The sequence below is a fragment of the Lissotriton helveticus genome, chromosome 8 (genome assembly GCF_964261635.1).
Source record: "Lissotriton helveticus chromosome 8, aLisHel1.1, whole genome shotgun sequence".
Classification (NCBI taxonomy): Eukaryota; Metazoa; Chordata; class Amphibia; order Caudata; family Salamandridae; genus Lissotriton; species Lissotriton helveticus.
The window spans coordinates 969,299,883-969,320,103 of record NC_136069.1 but is presented as its reverse complement, the minus strand read 5'-3'; the positions used below and the strand labels follow the sequence as shown (position 1 = coordinate 969,320,103).

Genomic DNA, 20,221 nt, shown 5'->3' with positions numbered 1-20,221 from the left:
ACGAGGACAAGAAGCAGGTACGTAGGGCCACGCGCACCACTCCCCCAGCCCAGAGGAAGCGGCCCAGGGCCGAATTGACCTGGCGGAACCAATGTGGCGATATAGGATATGGGTGGTTCTGCAGTTGATAGAGTAAGCGCGGGAGGGCGACCATCTTAAAGATGGCCGATCGGCCATATAGATTTAAGGGCATACGGGACCGCGTCTTCATGTCTGATCGGACTCGGTCCCAGACCGGGACAATGTTACGCTCCCACGATACCCCAGGGATGTCGGTCAGGAACACTCCTAGGTACTTAAGGCCTCCCGTCGCTATTTGTAGAGCCGACGCCCAGGCACCGGGAGCTACCCCACCGCCCAGGGTCCACAGAACAGACTTCCTCACATTGAGATGCAGCCCTGATACCTCACCAAACACTCTCATGATCTCCAGAACTCTGGGGCCCGACCTGTCCAGGTCTGTAAGAAAAAACAGGACGTCGTCCGCGTATAGTGCGATGCGGTCTGACGGTCCTGCTTCCCACTCGAACCCCCTCATCTGCGCGTCAATTCTCACCCATGCCGCAAGGGGTTCCATTGCAAGAGCAAATAGGTACGGCGAGAGCGGGCAGCCCTGCCGGGTGCCCCGTCCAATAGCAAATGCGTCGGAAATCGCGCCCGCCACCCGCACGGACGCCGTCAGATCGGTATATAGCAGTCGCACATACGAAAGAAAGCAGGGGCCAAGATTCAAGCGAGGCAGAAGCGCTTGTAGGTATGTCCAGCTCAGGGAATCGAAGGCCCTATCTATGTCCGCTAACAGGAGCGCCGCCTGGGAGCCAGTGGCTTTCATCATTTCCAGAGCTACTTGGGCCCGTCTGATGTTGTGCCTAGTGGCTCTATGGGGCATGAAGCCAGCCTGATCCGGATGGACCAGAGTGGTAATAAGAGGCAGGAGACGATTGGCCAGTGCCTTCGCCAGTATCTTTGCCTCTATATTGAGGAGAGAGATAGGGCGGTAAGATTCATGTCTATCCGGCGGCCTCCCCGGCTTACAGAACACCACTATCTCGGCATGTCTCCAATCCGGCGGCATCCAACCTCGCTCCCTTGCTTCGTCCAACGCCTTCTTGAAGTGGGGCCCTAACTGAAGTTGGTATTTCCGTACAAACTCGCACGGGAAACCGTTCGGCCCAGGGGCCTTCCCGGTATTCAACTCGCCCAACGCCTTACCCAGTTCCTCCGCGGACAGAGGTAGCTCTAGATCAACACGCTCCTCATCGGAGATCCCCCGCGGCGGGAGATCCGCCAGAAATTTGTCCACCTCCGACGCCAAAAGGGAATCCCTGGGGGCGTACTGCGCCTCATAGTAACGCGCAAAACTGGCGGCCATGGTCCCAGGGTCAGTAATAGGGGCCCCGGCATCATCTACCAGTGCCGGCAGTGTTTGAGCCTGGAACGCGCCCTGGCATAGCCTGTACAGCATGGAGCTGGATTTATCCCCCCACTGGTATATTCTACTCTGCGTGGCCAGCCATATATTGCGCGACTCCTCAAGCAATATAGAGGCAGCATCATTCTGCGCCTGCAGGAGCCGTCGCGTATCTTCCTCCGCCCCCGTCTCCGTAGACCGCGCTTCCAGAGTGCGGACGCGATCCTCCGCCTTCTCTAGATCTTCCTTCCGAATTCTACGGTCCCTCGCGCACCAGGCTTTGTCCACGCCTCTGAGCGTTGGCTTCATAGCTTCCCATAGGGTCACCGCATCCGTGTCTGGCCCCTCATTCTCCTCCCAGTAGTGAGCTATAGCCTCACGCATGCGGGATTGGTAGTCATCCCGTTGTAAATGCCAGGTAGAGAGGCGCCATCGAAACGGCTGCCGCCGCCTGTCGAGAAGGATGTCAACCGTGATCGGGGAATGGTCCGAAAGCCCCCTAGACAAAATGGCGGACGAGGCCACCCTACTCATGGCGGCGCGTGGAACAAACAGATAGTCCAGCTGTGAGAATGAGCGATGCACTGCCGACACGTATGTGAATTCTCTACTGTGCGGGTGTTGGCAGCGCCAGGCATCCATCCATCCCATACCTCTGACCATATCACTCAGTTTCGTAGGTGCAGCCGCCAGCGGTCCGCCATTAGGCCTGAAGCGATCTGCAGAGGCATCCATGACATCATTCCAGTCTCCGCCAATCACCGATAATACATCCGGCACCTCAGCCCAGATCGCAAACAGCTTCTCCACGAGAGACCATTGCAAGGGGGGGGGGCATACACACTACCAAACACCACTTGTTCCTCACCAATCATTCCCTAGATGACGACATACCTTCCCTGGGCGTCAATCCACTGCGAGGAATGGGTATAAGAAACCCTACGATGGACTAAGACCGCCACCCCCCGGGACCCCCGGGCAAACCCCGCATGGTACACCTGGTGATACCCATATCGTTGCAGACTCAGAGTCTTCGTGCCTAGCAGATGGGTTTCTTGTAGTAGGAGGACATCCGCTTTTTCCCTTTTCCCTTGACGCAGCACAGCCCCACGTTTGATTTTGTCGAGCATACCTCTTACGTTCCAGCTCACAACTTTCAACATAGCTCTGGGGGGCTCCAAAGTATGACCCCTACCCGCCATTAGAAGCATATGGGCGCAGCCGCCCGGGCATAGGAGAGCGCATCTGCTCATGTGACAAGAGTCGAACCTGGCGGACCATCGTGCGTGAACAAGTTACCCCTGTGGACCCAAACATTGTGCATCCCCCCGCCCCCAACCCCCAGACCCAACCCCAACTCAACACCCCGCACCCCAACCACCCCCCTCCCCTATACCTCAACAACATTGAAGTACCTGTCGCGGCGTAGGAGCACCCCAGCCCCCAACGGGATTTCAGCGGCCACCCACTCCAATGGATCCCCAAGAAGCTCTCCCCCAACAGTCCCAACTACCCACCCAACTTATCAACTCCCTCCCCAGCATCTCCCACTCTAGTAGGAGGCAAAGCCCCTATATATGGGCTATCCGAACCCCTCTTGCCCCCCACACCGTCCCATGACTGATAAGATAACTGGCAAGCAGCAATGACACAGTTCTAGTAGCGTGCCACAGTCCAAACAGACATAGGAAACCCCTTCTCCCAACGGGAGTTTGTAATCATCTCAAAGAAAATCAGTCCCCTGAGGTACCACCATCCTTGCCAGAGTGGTCAGAGTCTGCGGGCGCGCCATCTCGCTTCCCACCCCGTGAAGGGGAGCGTTTTCGTGACCTTGACCTTCTATGTCTCCTGCCCTTTACAGCTGAATCCTCACTCTCCGGCGACGGGCCCCTCGAGTGGCCCGGGTTCAATCCTGGCTGATCATGCGGCCGGACCCTCACTGTCTCATCTGTCCATTTAAAGACATCCTCCGGAGTGTCGAAAAAGTGTGTGCGCGACTGGAATATTACCTGCAGGCGGGCCGGATAAAGGAGGGAGTATTGGATCTTCAGGCCTTGCAGCTTTGCCTTGGCTGCGATGAACGAGTGGCGCTGTTGTTGCACTATCCTAGTATAATCCGGGAAGATCATTATCTTCTGGTTTTCAAATAAAAGCGAGTCCTTGGTCCTTGCCTCCCGTAGGATTGTGTCCCTGTCATGGAAGTTTAGAATCCTTGCGATCACTGGTCTGGGCCGCTCCCCGCCGGCGGTTTCTGCGTCAGGGCCCTATGTGCACGCTCAATCACAAAACATCGTGACAGCACTTCAGGGGGAAGCCAGGACTTCAACCATTGGGACAAGAACAGTTCCATGTTACCCTTCTCGCAACCTTCCGGGAAGCCCACGAAGCGTAGGTTGTTTCTGCGCGCCCGTCCTTCCGCGTCCTCCACCCGGAGCGCAAGGCCTCTCTGAACATTTTCCATCGCCGCCATTTTCCGCTTCAGGGTCACCACGTCGTCCTCCACCCCCGATATTCTGGATTCGGCTTCGGTAATGCGCACCACAGCGGTCCTCAGGTCCTGACGCAGGAGGGTCACATCCGCGCCAACTGCCCCGATCTTGGCGTCTAGCATGTCCCTGGACTGGGTAATTGCCGCCATCAAAGCTGCATTGTCAGGGCCCGAACCATGGCCTCCGCCCGAGGCTCCCGACGCCCCACTCGTCCCGGTAAACTTATCCAGGGTCCCTTGTTTAGCGGATCCGCTGCCGCCCCCACCCCTGGTCATGGCCACAGCCCCCCTGGGTCCAATCAATGTCCGAGCAGCTGTGGCTAGATTCGGGGCCTACCCCGTACCCCAGACCAGAGGCACGCGCACACCACAGGATGATTTCCAGGCTCACAAGTCCTCAAACACCGTCCGCCACCAGGGGGGGGGAGAGGGGCCGCCGGGGGGGCTCTCCTTTTGTCGTCTCCCGTGCTCCACTAGACAGTCCCGGGGGTATGGGCGCACCACAGGGCACCGGCCGGGCCCAGGCTCTGCTCCGCTTCACCCTACTGTCTTTCCAAGCACAAGCGGGGGGTCCCGTGGGGCCACTTCAGTCCACACCGCAAGCCACCACCTGTATCTAGTCGGGGAGCCCCCCCGCCCTGCCAGCCAACTGTCTCGGGCACTCACCGGTGTTCCTCAGCGCACCCCCCCGCCTACCAGTGCCACCAACCAGGATATTGTCCAGCCAGGCGCCTCCACCGGGTCCTCTCCGGATCGAGTCGAAGGGAGCACCTCCGACCACTGGGCACTGTCTCTGCTGTTGCTCCAGTCGGCCCCGCCGCCTCCGCACTGCCTCTGTGATTGCTGCTGGGGACCTCGAAAATCGAGGTCCCGGTCTCTCGGCCCGACGTAGGCCGCGGCGTCCCCCAGCAGCCTCCTGAAGCCTGGACGATGCACCCACCACTGCAGATGGGTCCGCCTAGCCGCTCTGTGTTCCGGTTGTGGGGAGAGCCCCGCTGGCCCCGAGGAAGCAGAGGCCCAGCCGGCCGGCGCGAAGACCCTCCGACCGGGAGGCGCCAAACTCGAGGTCCTGGCTTTCCCTCGGGGACAAGGCCGCAGACTGCCGCCGCTGTTTTCGGCTCTGCCAATGATCCGGGAGCACCGCAAAGTACACCGGACAACACCTCCTGCCCTCCGTTGCTCTCACCGCCGGCGTGGGCGACTAAACGGGTCCGGAAGCCAGGATAATATGTCGGATAAAGAACGGGGCGGTGGGAGCTCTAACAAGCTGCGTCCACCATCGTCGCCCGCGTAGCCACTGCCATAATAAGCAATTTTAAGTAAAGCATATCATATTTCCAGGAAACCTCAGGTCTATGGGAACACCACTCACCACCAGCAGTTATAGTTACCTGAACTGACTATCAATCAGCCAAACAGGATGTTTAAAGGACTGCTTATCACCATCACCACTGAGAGTATGCAGGTGCCAGGGGATATTCTTCTGCTGGGCATCATCAGTCAAACTGTAACTTATGCACCACAATACACTGCTTAAGAACTCATATATTATATCACTCATTACATGGTCAGTGACATTACTCATAACATCCCTGATGACATCTCAAATTACATCATTGATGACATCATTTACATAATCACTCATACCCTCTGTCATCCCCATAAAACCTCTTATACACCCACACAACCACTCACAAACCCATTTACAGACCCATACTAGTACTTACACATCTACTCACTCACGTATTTGTACATGCACTCACACACCCATTCACTCACTCACACAATTACACACACACCAATTTATCCACCCATAGAACCACTCACAAAGCCACACCCTCACCCATACAGCTAATTTTACCCTCATGTATTTTCCTATACAGCCACAGATAGAGCCACTCGCATACCTATGCAGCCACTCACTCAGCAGTGCAGCTTCTCAAACACCCAGACATATAGATGTAGAGCCGCTCATACACTTAGTTACTTACCCATGCACCTACTTATGCACTGACTCACTCACCCATAAAAATAACAGGGGCAACCCGTTTAACCCATAGGCCTCCGGGTAAGGAGTACACATAAAAAAACAAGTAATATGGCCTACCGAATGATTATCTGTCAATCTAATTTTCTCTGAATGGATACCATAAATTATCCATTCCATGAAAAATAGTTTTTCGCCGGATTTAATCCAAAGTTTTATGTATAAGGGGACTCTCCAATTTCAATCCGTCATTTCAACAAATTCAATCTATATCTATATGGTTTAAGTATTTCTTTTTATTAAACCATATTTTTTCTTAAATTTCTGTTATCTCATATTTCACATTACTATACACATTTTATACATATATACACATACAAATACATTTACATTTATATATACATACACGATATTGCGAACCCTATTTTTAGGTTCTTTTGCCCTATTTATTTTTAACCAAGTATGTTTATCTCAAATACTTTCAACAAAAACATTCCTTATGTCTAGATCACCAAAACAAACTGTAGAGGAGTGTCACCAGGTTAGAAGTTTTTTATAACCTATCCCTCTCTCTAACACTCCTAATTCAAGCTTTATTATATCGACTTAGTCAAACTAATTTTTGTTTGAATTGGTATCTTCAAACAACAGTGTCGAAGCATTTCAGCCTCTTGTAAATCCAGGCCTCATCAGGACTTATTGGGCAAATCAAATTCATACCTAAAAAACAGATATCTCAATTACATTCTATATACAAAAGATAATTTTCAAGTGATATATTCTACCAATCTATGTACATGCATGTTCAAAAGTCTAAATAACCTAATCTTAACGATAAATCTCAAGGTGACTGGCATCAGAAGTATTTTACTTAGTGTACACCCAATGTGTTTTCAAAAATAAATAAATAAACACCCACCGTGTCTATATACAAATCTAATTCTACAGCCATAGAGCAACAACGTACGGCTTCCTCTATTAAGATCTACATGCAATTATCACCTCTCAATGCCCAATTACTGTCAAGGGAGGAATACATACAACCAAATCCATGTTATGTGAATCGTGTTCCCATCTCTTCCGGCTGGTTCTTTCAATCGGACTACAATAAAATCAGTCACCGTATTAAAATCTCACTGGACAGAGCTAGACTAATATGAAGGGCTCAAGGAATATAAATATCCAGTACATTCTAGCTTACCTTATAATGAACGCTGCATGGATTCACATTAATTTAGCGGTCTCCGTCATCCGTTTTACATAATCCTAAGGTCGAAAGACGGGTTCTATTAGTCAACCAAGTAACTATTTACCGCTATGGCCTTACACGTCAAATAGCTACAATGTCCAAGCGTAATTCGGTCAATTACCTTCAAGATGTATCCTTCAATAGAGTGGGGAAAAACCTCTCCATTGCTGACCGCCACCGCCCTCCGGTCGGGAACTTGGTTATTGGAAACACAACCGCCGAGTTGCTTCCGCATTAAACAGCAACAACGGACTGTCTCCACTAAGAGGCAGACAGTTCTCGCGTTGAAACCTGCACTATCAGGTATGAAAATAAACAAGGGGCACTAAATACTCTGGCCCACATGCATCAATATCGGCTTTTGCGATTTCTAAATTGCGAAAAATAGCGATTCGCAATTTAGAAATTGCAAAAGCCTATGCATGAATATTTTCGCTTTTTTTTTGCAAATCGGTAAAAATCGCTATTTTTACCGAATTGCATTAAAAATGCGAATTTTCAATTGCGAATTCACAATTCCCATTCATTCCTATGGGCCAAAAAGCCCATAGGAATGAATGGGAATTGAGAATTCGCATTTTGAAATCGCAATTCATCAATGCATTTCAAGGGTGGAGAGGGGGGTCCAAATGACCCCCCCCTGCACCCATGAAATGTACTTTTCAGTATAAGTTACTACACACATGTCCTAAGGACATGTGTGTCTCTAACTTAACAGTTTAAAAAATGCATTTTTGTGCATTTTTTAACAATTTCGCAAATTACCACGAGGTTGAACTTCGTGGTAATTTGCACTTCCAATTTGAAAAATTGCACATTTTTTTGAAATGATGCATAGCATTTAAGAAATCGCAAAATTGCGATTTCTTATATGCTATCGCAATTTTAGAAATCGGAAAAATAGTTGCAATTTCAAAAATAGCATGATGCATACCAAACAGCACTTTTGGAATCGCAAACGGCCGATTTAAAGGAATCGCACCGTTTGCGACTCCAAAAATGCTTGATGCATGTGGGCCTCTGACACTAACTTCTCCCAAAGTGGCCACCATTAATAGTGTGTGACTGCGAATACCGATAATGTATTCTATACAAGAGAAACCTATTCATATTTCACAGGCCGATCATCATTTAGTAGGTCTGCTTTCCATATACTAAAACCGGACATAGAAGAGGCGCTCCTAATCCAAATATATTTAATAAGTCCACACTCAAGTGTAAATTAACAACCATACGAAAATGAATTAACAAATAAAGAAATAGTTAAAAGAATCATCTTATAGCCCCATGTGATGCCGCACCTTTCACATTCTGTTGGTTAATTCAGCGTCCACTGTAGGATGAGCCCACGGAGATGACTATAAATACCTCTATATCGCAAAATACACATACAGGATGACATTGGTATATATTACTTTCTCTCTAGTGCTCTCATATCAAGTAGATCTATGAGTCTTGTAGTATAATTCTCATTCCAACAAGGCCTACATTTCATCCCTATCATTCAGACCTGTTCTTGCTGTGTGGTATTTTTCAATTAGTCTTGCCTCTAGACGATTCAGTCTGGTTTATGCCTCCACCTTACTGGTACTTGTTACTGTACATAACACAGACCATTCCATATCTGTTTCTGTATGGTTATATCTTTGATAATGTAATACCAACGGAGCCCGGTAGTATTGCATCTCACTCTCGATTTATGCTGTAAAATTCGTTCTTTGACAGCTTGAACTGTCTGCCCTATATAAAACTTGTTGCATGGGCATTTTATACAATATATGTTGGACTTAGTATTGCAATTGGAAAATGTTCTCTGTTTATGAATTTTCCCATTAATTTTAATTTCTTTTGAATCTTTTGTGGAGGCACATGCTAGGCAATTCTGACACCTATAATGTCCAATCACAGGTGGCAATTTTAATAGATCTCTAGTGTCTCGTTTCGGGAGCAGTTTTATCGTTGTGGCTTTTACCAACAGGTTTCGAATACTTTTGCCTTTTTTAAAAGCAAAAAATGGTTTCGGTATATCCAAATTGGCAATCAATTTCCAATTATTAAGGATAAGCTTTTTTACCTTATTTGCTCCTGGGTCATATGTTAACACACGTAAGAGGTGTAGTTTTTTCATGTGTTTTAGGTGTTAACAATGTCTCACGTGGCGTGTCCCAAGCCCTTTTCAAGGCTACTTTCACTATTCTTTTAGGATACCCTCTTGAAATCAATTTCTCTTTCAGTTTCTCTGCGTGATGGAAATAGTCTTTTTCCGAGCTACAGTTCCTCCTAACATGGAGGAACTGGCCATAGGGAAGATTTTCTTTCAGTGACCGAGGGTGACAGCTAGTGAAGTGTAGCAGTGTGTTTTTGTCAGTAGATTTAGTGTATAGACTAACAACTAAATGACCCTCGTCATGTTGGACAAGAACGTCCAAAAAGTTGATCTTTTCTTTGTCACTTGACAATGTAAAATTACATTCCAAGGTACGTGCATTTAACCAATTGTGAAAGTCAGTCAGTTGGATTTGATCCCCTTTCCAGATTAAAAAGATATAATCTATATAGCGACACCAAAACTCCACATGATGTTTAAATGGGTTGGTGTTGCTATATATCCACCTGTCCTCAAATTGAGCCATCACTAAATTGGCTATTTCTGGAGAGAACGAGCAGCCCATGGCCACCCCAGAAATTTGTAAAAACAAATTTTCTTTAAAACAGAAAAAGTTATTTTTTAGACACATTTTAGCAAGCGAAGAAATAAAATCAGTCGGCACCTGGTGAGGCCGACTTCATTACCTCTACGGCTTCGTCCTGCGGAATATTGGTATAGAGGGATTTAATATCGAAGGTGGCAAGAAGTTGTTCTAGTCCCTCCACCTTCGATATCAAATCCATAGTGTCTCTGACATACGCTGGAGTGGTCTTAACCAATGGTAATAGAAATACATCAACGTACTTAGCTATGGGTTCTAGCAAAGACCCACATGCCGCCACAATAGGTCTACCAGGTGGATTACTCACTGATTTATGTACCTTAGGAAATACATAAATGTTTGGGATCCTATTATTTAGATCGTTATTAAGGAACTCAAATTCATTTTTACAGAGCCATCCACTATCTAGGCCTTCCTGGGTGATTTCCAGAATCTGTTGTTTAAGTCTGGGAGATGGATTATCTACCAAGGGTCTATAATGTGATAGATTAGATAATTGCTTCGTGATTTCTTCCTCATATTTAGAGGTTTCCCACAGGACGATCCGCCCGCCTTTATCGGCTGGTTTTACCGTTATTGTGGAATTGATAGAAAGATTTTTTAGTGCTGTCCGTTCTCTATTATTACAGTTATTATTGTAATAGATTTTTTCGTCTGCAGCTCATCAAGTTCACGCAAGACTTGGTTTTCAAACACTGAGATCTCTGGTGGAAGTAGGACACTGTCTGGTAGAAATTTGGATTATTTCGTAGCCCACTGATATTCTTCTGTTCGATACTCTCACGCTCTAAAAAGTAGGCTTTCAATCTAACTTTTCTGTGGAATCCTAATACCTCTGTTTTAGTGTCAACTGGGTTTTCCAAATTCGAAGGCACAAAGGTAAGTCCTTTAGCTAGTATCTCAAGTTCCTCACTAGTAGGGGTGTAGTTTGACAGATTATAGATAGGGATAAGGTCTTTTTCTATTTGATTCATCGTCTGTATGTTTTCTTCCGCGTCCGGAAGGTCTCTGTTTCTGGATTTGGATACTGTTCTATTTGTTGGTACGTACCTTGTGGTGGGTACATCCCCCCTTGGTGTTGGTTGTATCCTCTCCACCTCTGGCCCCCTCCCCATGGTCTGAACCTACCTCTGCCTAAAAAAGGTGGTCTTGACCTATAAAATTAAGGAGGGGGTAGTATCCACTATTCGACCCCTGGTCTGAGTCTGATGGCGTATCTGAAAAAGTAATAAATGTATTTCTCGATCTCCCTCTGTATTGAAGGTTTAGGGAACTGGGGTTGTTGTTGATATAAAAATCTTCTTTTAAGAAAGGATACACTTCTTCAAATTTAAAGTTTTTTTATATCTTTGCCTACTTTCATAATTTATAAATTGGTGTTGTGAATAGTGAAGTCAGCGATGGTCTTTTCAGCTGCTTCTAACAATTTTTTACAATCTTTGATAGTAGTATCACCTAGAATCTCTTGTTCCAAGGCTTCTATTTTCCTCAGTTCCTCTTCATACAATCTTAATGCCGTCTCAACCGAGAGGGCCATCCAATCCACAGAACATTTAGACCCTACTCCTCCAAATCTGTTCAAATATATTTTATCATTCGTAAAAATAACAGGAACATTTTTCACCTGTAAACCTACAGGGATCGTGTTATTCTTAAGGTGTTCCGATAGTACTTTTGCGTGCAACTGTGTTCTGATATTCTTTTTCTTCAGTTGTTTTAATCTCTCTATTTTGTCAACTTTCGCTGTCTGCAATGCCCCTTTGTCACTACTCAATAGCGATGGAGTTCTAGACACTAAGGCACTGATTTCATCTTTGCTGTAGCTCACCACAGTAGGTTCTGACATTTCTTAAAACTAATTTTCTATAGGTAAATCTTAAGTACATAGGTAGAGATAGGTAGACATATTTCCTTGCTTCATCTAATGGACAGATTATGAATGGCTATTGGAGAGCCTCAATTATTTCCTGAAAATCTTTTTATTTTGATCCTTTTCTTGTATCTGACAATTCAGTTGTCAATTTTTCTAGTCCCTCACACTTAACCAAGTGTTATTAACACAAAAATAAAACAGGGGCAACCCGTTTAACCCATAGGCCTCCGGGTAAAGAGTACACATAAAAAAACAAGGAATATGGCCTACGGAATGATTATCTGTCCATCTAATTTTCTCTGAATGGATACCTTAAATTATCCATTCCATGAAAAATAGTTTTTCTTCGTCGGATTTAATCCAAAGTTTTAGGTATAAGGGGACTCGCCAATTTCAATCCGTCATTTCAACAAATTCAATCTATATCTATATGGTTTAAGTAGTTATTTTTATTAAACCATATTTTTTCTTACATTTCTGTTATCTCATATTTCGCATTACTATACACATTTTATACATATATACACATGCAAATACATTTACATTTATATATACATACACGATATTGCGAACCTTATTTTGATGTTCTTTTGCCTTATTTATTTTTAACCAAGGATGTTTATTTCAAATACTTTCAACAAAAACATTCCTGATTTCTAGATCACCAAAACAAACTGTAGAGGAGTGTCACCAGATTAGAAGTTTTTGTTATAACCTATCTCTCTCTAACACTCCTAATTCAAGCTTTATTATATCGACTTAGTCAAACAAATTTTTGTTTGAATTGGTGTCTTCAAACAACAGTGTCGACGCGTTTCAGCCTCTTGTAAATCCAGGCCTCATCAGGACTTATTGGGCAAATCAAATTCATACCTAAAAAAAAAGATATCTCAATTACATTCTATATACAAAAGATAATTTTCAAGTGATATATTCTACCAATCTATGTACATGCATGTTCAAAAGTCTAAAGAACCTAATCTTAACGATAAATCTCAAGGTGAATGGCATCAGAAGTATTTTACTTTGTGTACACCCAATGTGTTTTCAAAAATAAATAAATAAACACCCACCGTGTCTATATACAAATCTAATTCTACAGCCATAGAGCAACCACGTACAGCTTCCTCTATATACATCTACATGCAATTATCACCTCACAATACCCAATTACTGTCAAGGGAGGAATACATACAACCAAATCCATCTATGTTATGTGAGTCGTGTTCCCATCTCTTCCGGCTGGTTCTTTCAATCAGACTACAATAAAATCAGTCACCGTATTAAAATCTCACTGGACAGAGCTAGACTAATACGAGGGGCTCAAGGAATATAAATAGCCAGTACATTCTAGCTTACCTCATAATGAACGCTGCATGGATTCACATTAATTTAGCGGTCTCCGTCATCCGTTTTACATAATCCTAGGGTCGAAAGAGGGGTTCTATTAGTCAACCAAGTAACTATTTACCGCTATGGCCTAACACGTCAAATAGCTACAATGTCCAAGCGTAATTCGGTCAATTACCTTCATGATGTATCCTTCAATAGAGTAGGGAAAAACCTCTCCGTTGCTGACCGCCACCGCCCTCCGGTCGGGAACTTGGTTATTTGAAACACAACCGCCACGTTGCTTCCGCATTAAACAGCAACTACGGACTGTCTCCACTATGAGGCAGACAGTTCTCGCTTTGAAACCTGCGCTATCAGGTATGAAAATAAACAAGGGACACTAAATACTCTGACACTAACTTCTCCCAAAGTGGCCACCATTAATAGTGTGTGACTGCGAATACCGATAATGTATTCTATACAAGAGAAACCTATTCATATTTCACAGGCCAATCATCTACTTTCACTCACCCATAAAAGCACAATCACTCACTCACCCACACATAAACTCACATTCCCGCTCACTGTTATACAGATACTAACACATGTACTCAATCATCTATACAGTCACAGATACAAGCACACACTCACCCATACAGCTGCTCAGTCACTCACTCATACAGTCAATAACACCTACTTACTCGTCCACACAGAGACTCTTTCAGCCAGTCACTCACCCATACAGCTACTCACACACCCACTCACTCACCCAGGCAGCCACTCACTCACCAGTACAGCTAATCATACAGCTACTCCCTCCCTCATAGATCTACTCACACAACCACTAATTCACCCATAAAGCTTCTCACACACATACCTAACCACACATGAAGCCACACACACGCCCACTCACTCACCAAAACAGCTACTGATAGAGTCAGTTGCTCAAACAAACAACCACTCATACGCCAACTAGCTCATCAAATAATGGATGACATATGTGAGAAATAGTGTCACTCATCAGTACAACAGAAAGAATGGTAACTTAACTTAAGCAGTAGCTTAGTAACTACCTTTAACTCTCAGAATTGTTTCTGAAACACTTTCACTCACAGGAGGATGTATTAGTGATATTATCAGTGACGTCATGTGAGATGTCATGAGTGATGTCACTAACCATGTCATGAGTGATGTAATATGTGAGGACATAAGCAGTGTACTGCGGGACATGAGTTATAGTTAGCTCAGGTAACTAACTGCTGAATTTCACTGGTTTTGTACTGGTGAAATCATCTAGGATTAATTTATAACGGTAGAAGTTTCACATCATTTTGTATGTGTTCTCCTCTGGTGGATATTAGTTCTGCAAGTGTAATTAGATATATTTTGCCAGGTAAATCACCTCTCACATGTGTGTGGATTACCTTTTTTATGAGTTAGTTACTTATACATCATCATCATCATCATCATTAGGCTTTATTTTGATAATACATGTCATAAAAGCAATAGAAAACCACATCTAAAACATTTATAAATAAGTGATTAAAATGTACATAGTATAAAATCAGCCATAGTATGAGAGCCTTGGCATCGCAAAATACATGGACAAATATAAAAAAGGGTCATTGTACTTTTACTATCACAAACAGTAAAGCATGCCATAAGAATGGGTATATTAGTATTAAAAGTCTATTTGATAATTAAATACTGTAAAATGGTTAACAGAGGACCATCATAAATATTTGAGCATAACAGCTGAACTGGTCCAAAGGACACTAACTAAAAAGTTGTACTAAAATCATTGGACACACATGGAAGTTATTTCAATAATTTCTCATGCCTTAAAGCCCACATCCAGCCAAAATATTTGGCAACAGAGCAAGCAAAAAATGGGCAGGGCTCGGTCAACAGGATTCTCAAAGCAGTTGAGCTATTTCAGATCTCCAGAGACTTGCATGTAGGGTTCAGTGATTCCTTGCAAGGGGCTACATTTGCCGGCAAGGCAAACAAAACATGGGAGGCAGTTTCTCTGCAAATAAGACAGGAAGGGCACTGATCATATGAGCTTGAAAGTCCTTTATTTGTAAATGCTTTTAGAGTAAGAGATCTAAATCTAAATTGCAAATATAATTTCCTATCAAAAGGAATAGACATAATGTCACAATATGTTTCCAGGGAGGACCAACATTTTAGAATTCCTGGAATCTCCCCATCAAGGATACGCTTTCCACTGTGTTCATCTCATCTAGGGAAACTGCTGTCCAGTAATACTCTTTCAGTTTATCTACTGAAAGTGTGGAGGCATTATTGGGGTTTTCTCAAAGATCTTTAATTCCAATATGAATCAATATTTTTTTGACGTTTTGGAGCCAGTCGATTTTTCGTGAGCGATTAGCATCCTTTACTCCCGCAAGTCAATGGCATAGTTGACCAGCTCTGGGGTCGACCGCAGCCTACGCCAATAGAGTAATTGATGGAGTCTAACTTTTCTAGTGACCGATTCTCTTCCTAAGTCTAGCATTAGAACATTTAAGGCGTACTTTTAGGATGGTGCATCATATTCCTCAAGAATTTGTTTTCGGGTCGTGTATAGGGGGAACCTTTATTAGAAATAATTATGGGACATAATTCTCAGCCATAGAGAACTGAGCCCAGAACCTTAGAGTCATATATCTGTAAAACTGGGATAATGTACTTTGTAAAAGAACAGTTGAATTCCTTTAGTAGTACACCTCAGATTTGATGGAGTTTAAAGGACACAAATTCAATTTGAGGATTCCAGCACATGGTTGAAGCCATTGTAATGCTCAAGTAACTAAAGACCACAGTTCTATGAAAGGGCTTGTCCCCCAGCCAGATCCTACCCGTAAAGGATTTATGCTGCTCAAATGACATAAAAGTTGGCTTTTCAGAATTTATTACAAGGTGTCACTCCCTACAGAAATCCTCAAAATGATACAATGCATACTATAATCCACTAGGGGATTTTGATATTAGGACCGTATCTTCTGCAAACATTAAAATAGATATTTTTGAGCCGACAAGTTATGGGTATCAGTAGGTAAACAGGAAAGGAACTTGATGATACCATTTAGGAATAATAACAAAAGTGTAGGGGCGAACATGTACCCTTTGAGAACCCCTTTGCCAATGGGGATATGGTTAGTTAGTCCATCCTGAACGCACCAGTGGACCTGGGCAAAGTTATCTTCATATAATCGAATTATAAGAATTAGCAGGTATTGAGGAAAACCTATGTCGGATAAGACCAGCCAGAGCTTATTACGAGGAACTAAATGGAAGGGGGACTTAAGGTCAACAAAATCAGCATACATGCCCCCATGCCTATGACTACAGTCAGCCAGTAAGAAAGTAAACAATGAAAAGCTTGGTCAATAGTGCTTACTCGCACATGGAAGCCTGCCTGCAGGGGTGCGAGAATATCATTTTCAGCTATCCACATCTGTAATTTAGCCAATGCAAGGTGTGCAAAAATTCTTTGAACAGAATCAATTTAGCTTATAGGCCAGTAATTGCCTGGCAGAGGTGTGTCACCTTTTTTGAATTAAGGAACTAGTTTGCCCCCCTTCTCCCTTCTCCCACCCGACATGAGTACGGAATCTGAGCACCACAGGCTAAGGTATTTGCCAAATACAAGATATAACGTGTCCAGTTTTCTTTATCCTGAAGGAACTAGTCAATGAAAATACTATCTGAGTCAGGCGTCTTGCCACCAGTGACTGCATCCAAGGCTGCTGATACATCGGCTAGATAAAATAATTGCTTTCTCTGGACCAAGAGACACATCTCAAGCAGAACACAAGGCTCATCTACCCCTGAATACAAAAGTGTAAACTGATCTACCCTCTCTTCAGGGGCGATAGAATCTGAGGGGACGCCATATTCCCACCATTGCACCACTTCACAAGAGACCAGACCTATGATGGGTCTTTAGCCGAGCAAGCTAGTTCAAGCCCTAACCATCTATTGTTATGTAACTCTCTTTTTCCCTGAGACTAGGTGGCTTCATATAGTATCCTTGCTGAATGGATCATTGGATGATCTTTAGCTTTAATGGCAGCTATCAATTGGTTACACTTCTAAAACTCATGCACATGTCATATGTCCCATACATCTCTCACTCGCTGATCTAATCTTCCCTGAAAAACAGGTTCGCTGAGCATTTGCAATTGACTGGTTAAACACAGCACGTACCTTAAAAACAGATCATACCTAAGTTCTTCATTAGGAAATCCAGACGGAGTGGTATAACAATAGTCCATCAATACATTCCATCTGCATTATGAATAGACATGTATTAGCAACACAATATTTGATATTGAAGTTAATTTCGTTGCTGGCTTAAAGCTGTCACTTTGATATACTTGTTTTTCAGTATAAAAGAGTTTGTAAGCATTGCATTTGATGAGTGGTTTATGGGTTGAATTGCTCTTGTGAGAGCCATAGTTTACTGAGCTAGCCATAACAAGGGGATTTCGGCTGTTTTCATTTTAATTTCATAATGATAACTCATCCTTAATTTGTTTTTCTAAGTGAATTTCAAATGTTTTATACATAAGATAAATGGTTACAAACATTACTCACAATAACTTCATATTAACTGTGATTCCTTTAGATGGAAAGGTAATATGCCTTTGGTAAGTCATTGGTAAGTGTGCTTTGTGTGATGATGAGTGATTATATCTCTGTATAATGATACAGCATCCCCCTGTTCGGCATAGTTTTCAGTCGTGTACAATGGCCATTGAGTGCAGGGCCCCTAGACTGCATCAGGCCCTGTGCAAACCCACCTTATAACTAACTACTGCATATGTAGCATTCAGTTATTTGAAACAGTAGTTTGACACATGCAGCCAACCACCAGCTGCACGTGCAACTTGCAAGTTAAATTCAAATTTTGATATCTCAACTTTTGTGCAAATCTATCAAGTAGTATGAAGATAAATAGAAAATCATATCTTTTTTGACTTCCCATTTAACTTTTCAACCCATGTCGGATTTGCATGAAACACGGATCTCTTCACTGAGCTTGAATAGCTGTACCAATTCAAAATTATAAATGGAAATTCCGATCTAATTTTATATTTGTCAAAGGGTACCAGTGTTATTACAAATGAACTAATTTTGCGCCACTTTTATCCATGCCCTCTCAATTACACTGCATGAAATTCAAAAATCAAATGAATGTTAAAATGCTAAATTTCTATCAAAAGTGGATTCAGTTCTGCAATATAGCTTCAAAAGTATGAACACAACAAATATTTGTTAAGCTTCTTATTTAAATTTGGGATATCATGGCAATCTGAAATCTCTGCACTGTGCTTTGATTGAATGGAAATGTTCATACAGAATAATTAAACAGTGCGAAGATTATCAACAAATGGACACTTTGCTGACCCTCTTTAGCTATCCCCCTCTTCGCGAATTTGCAAGAAACTAAAAAGAAATAAAGAGCTAGCTAAACATGAAATTATTTTGTGAAGTATTGAGCAGATCTATGAAACTGTGCTAAATGTATTAACTCCCTCTGAACTTTAGCCCCGCCAATTTCCTCCTGTTGGATCTGCAGGAAATCTTGGTATCCTGATCTGGGTTTAACTTGCTAACAGGCTGCCATGTTTCATCCATATTCATTAAACAGCGCTGATCTTATTGGCACATGGAAACATTCTATCATCCCTTTTTACATTTGCTGCCCCTTATATAGCTGCATAAATCTTGCAATTGCCACAGAAGTCTAAACATGGGGATTTATCCAACATATCATGGATTTGCAAAATGACGCCACAGTGTTTAGCAAATAAACACTTTTTCTTTCCCTAAGTTTACCGTTGTGAATCAGGCCCAGTGCTATGATGTCAAATTATTTTTTTCATTCATTGTGTATATAAAAATAATTTGCAGTTCTCCATTAGCCAAATGTGATGCAAACCTAATGATTGTATTGGTAAATCTCTGAAGTAGAATTAAAAAACACACATCCAGTGCAAATCATCATGAGAAGGCTTAGAATAGCTGCCCCCTGCTATGCTCGACAGGCTGCTTTAAAGGTGCATTTTGCTCTTTGAAAGGCTGAGAGCTTTCGCAGTCTTACACGACACCAGCAATCACGCCCCTCGGAGAGTGGAAGGCACACTCAACTGAGAGGCACTCTTACACCCCTCACAGACTATCAGTTATATACCATAAGGGTGTATATATTATACAGAGGTGTTTGCACATTTGTAATTAAGCTTCACATGCGCTTCCCGTTGAAAATCTTTTTTTTGATTTGCCTATAACATTTGATGCTGTAAACGGATCTGCAACTAAACTGGCAATCGTTTGGTGTAGGTAATATCCAGCATGCAAGATTTGGTGAAGATCCATGTGTGAGGAGAGTTAAGGTAGTAGTATGAAAAGGTTGTGTTTTCTCTTTTAAGCTTGCATAAGAAAAATTTCCATGTGCTTATAGCAAAAACACCTGAACAGATTTACCCCAAACTTGACATGAAAGTAGAAATTTACTCAGAAAGAGTGCTTTCATTACTTTGGTGTAACATTAGTAAGTAGGTTTAAAGATGAGACAGTTTTAAAAAGTTACAATGTGGGCTTGAGAGTGATAATACTTTTGTATATGTTTGCCATTTCAAATCATTAGATACAACCAGGGGGTGGTATGCCCAAATAACCCTCCTATACATGGGCATGGAACATCTAATAGATGAAATGCAAAGGAGTATGGAGGGATAAATTGTTCTTTTATTTCCGTCTAAGGCACCATTAATTACCCTGACGTTCGCAATAATTTATGTGGCTACAAATACGAATGATTCAATTAGATACATATACCATTGGTAGATTTATTTGAGGCAGACACACAGCTATTAGGTTACTGTTTCTAGAGTTCGTTAGTTTTGGGGGGCTTCGCAGGTGACGTCCGGCGTCCCTAGACATCAAAATTTAACTGAAATTCGTGTTCCTAGTGGTTCACTAGACTCATCCCTTTGAGCACACCTTCTGTTTTACGCCCAAAAAAGAAGAAATCGTCCATACACATCCAACACGGAAACATCCTCATCTGGGAGCGACATATCACATAGAGCTCAAAAACCACTTTCTTCTAAAAGCATTCCGGATACAGTTCAACAACAATTCCAAAGAACAACC

At 43.4% G+C, this 20,221-nt stretch overlaps 1 protein-coding gene across 1 annotated transcript in view; it reads right to left on the bottom strand.

The window, feature by feature from the left end:
- ZPLD1 (zona pellucida like domain containing 1) overlaps nucleotides 1-20,221 on the bottom strand; it is a 2,178,405-nt gene that overhangs the window by 796,727 nt on the left and 1,361,457 nt on the right. The window contains exon 6 of the mRNA XM_078656102.1: nucleotides 17,267-17,347. Coding sequence (XP_078512228.1) covers nucleotides 17,267-17,347 — 81 coding nt within the window. The remainder of the gene's footprint in view (nucleotides 1-17,266; nucleotides 17,348-20,221) is intronic.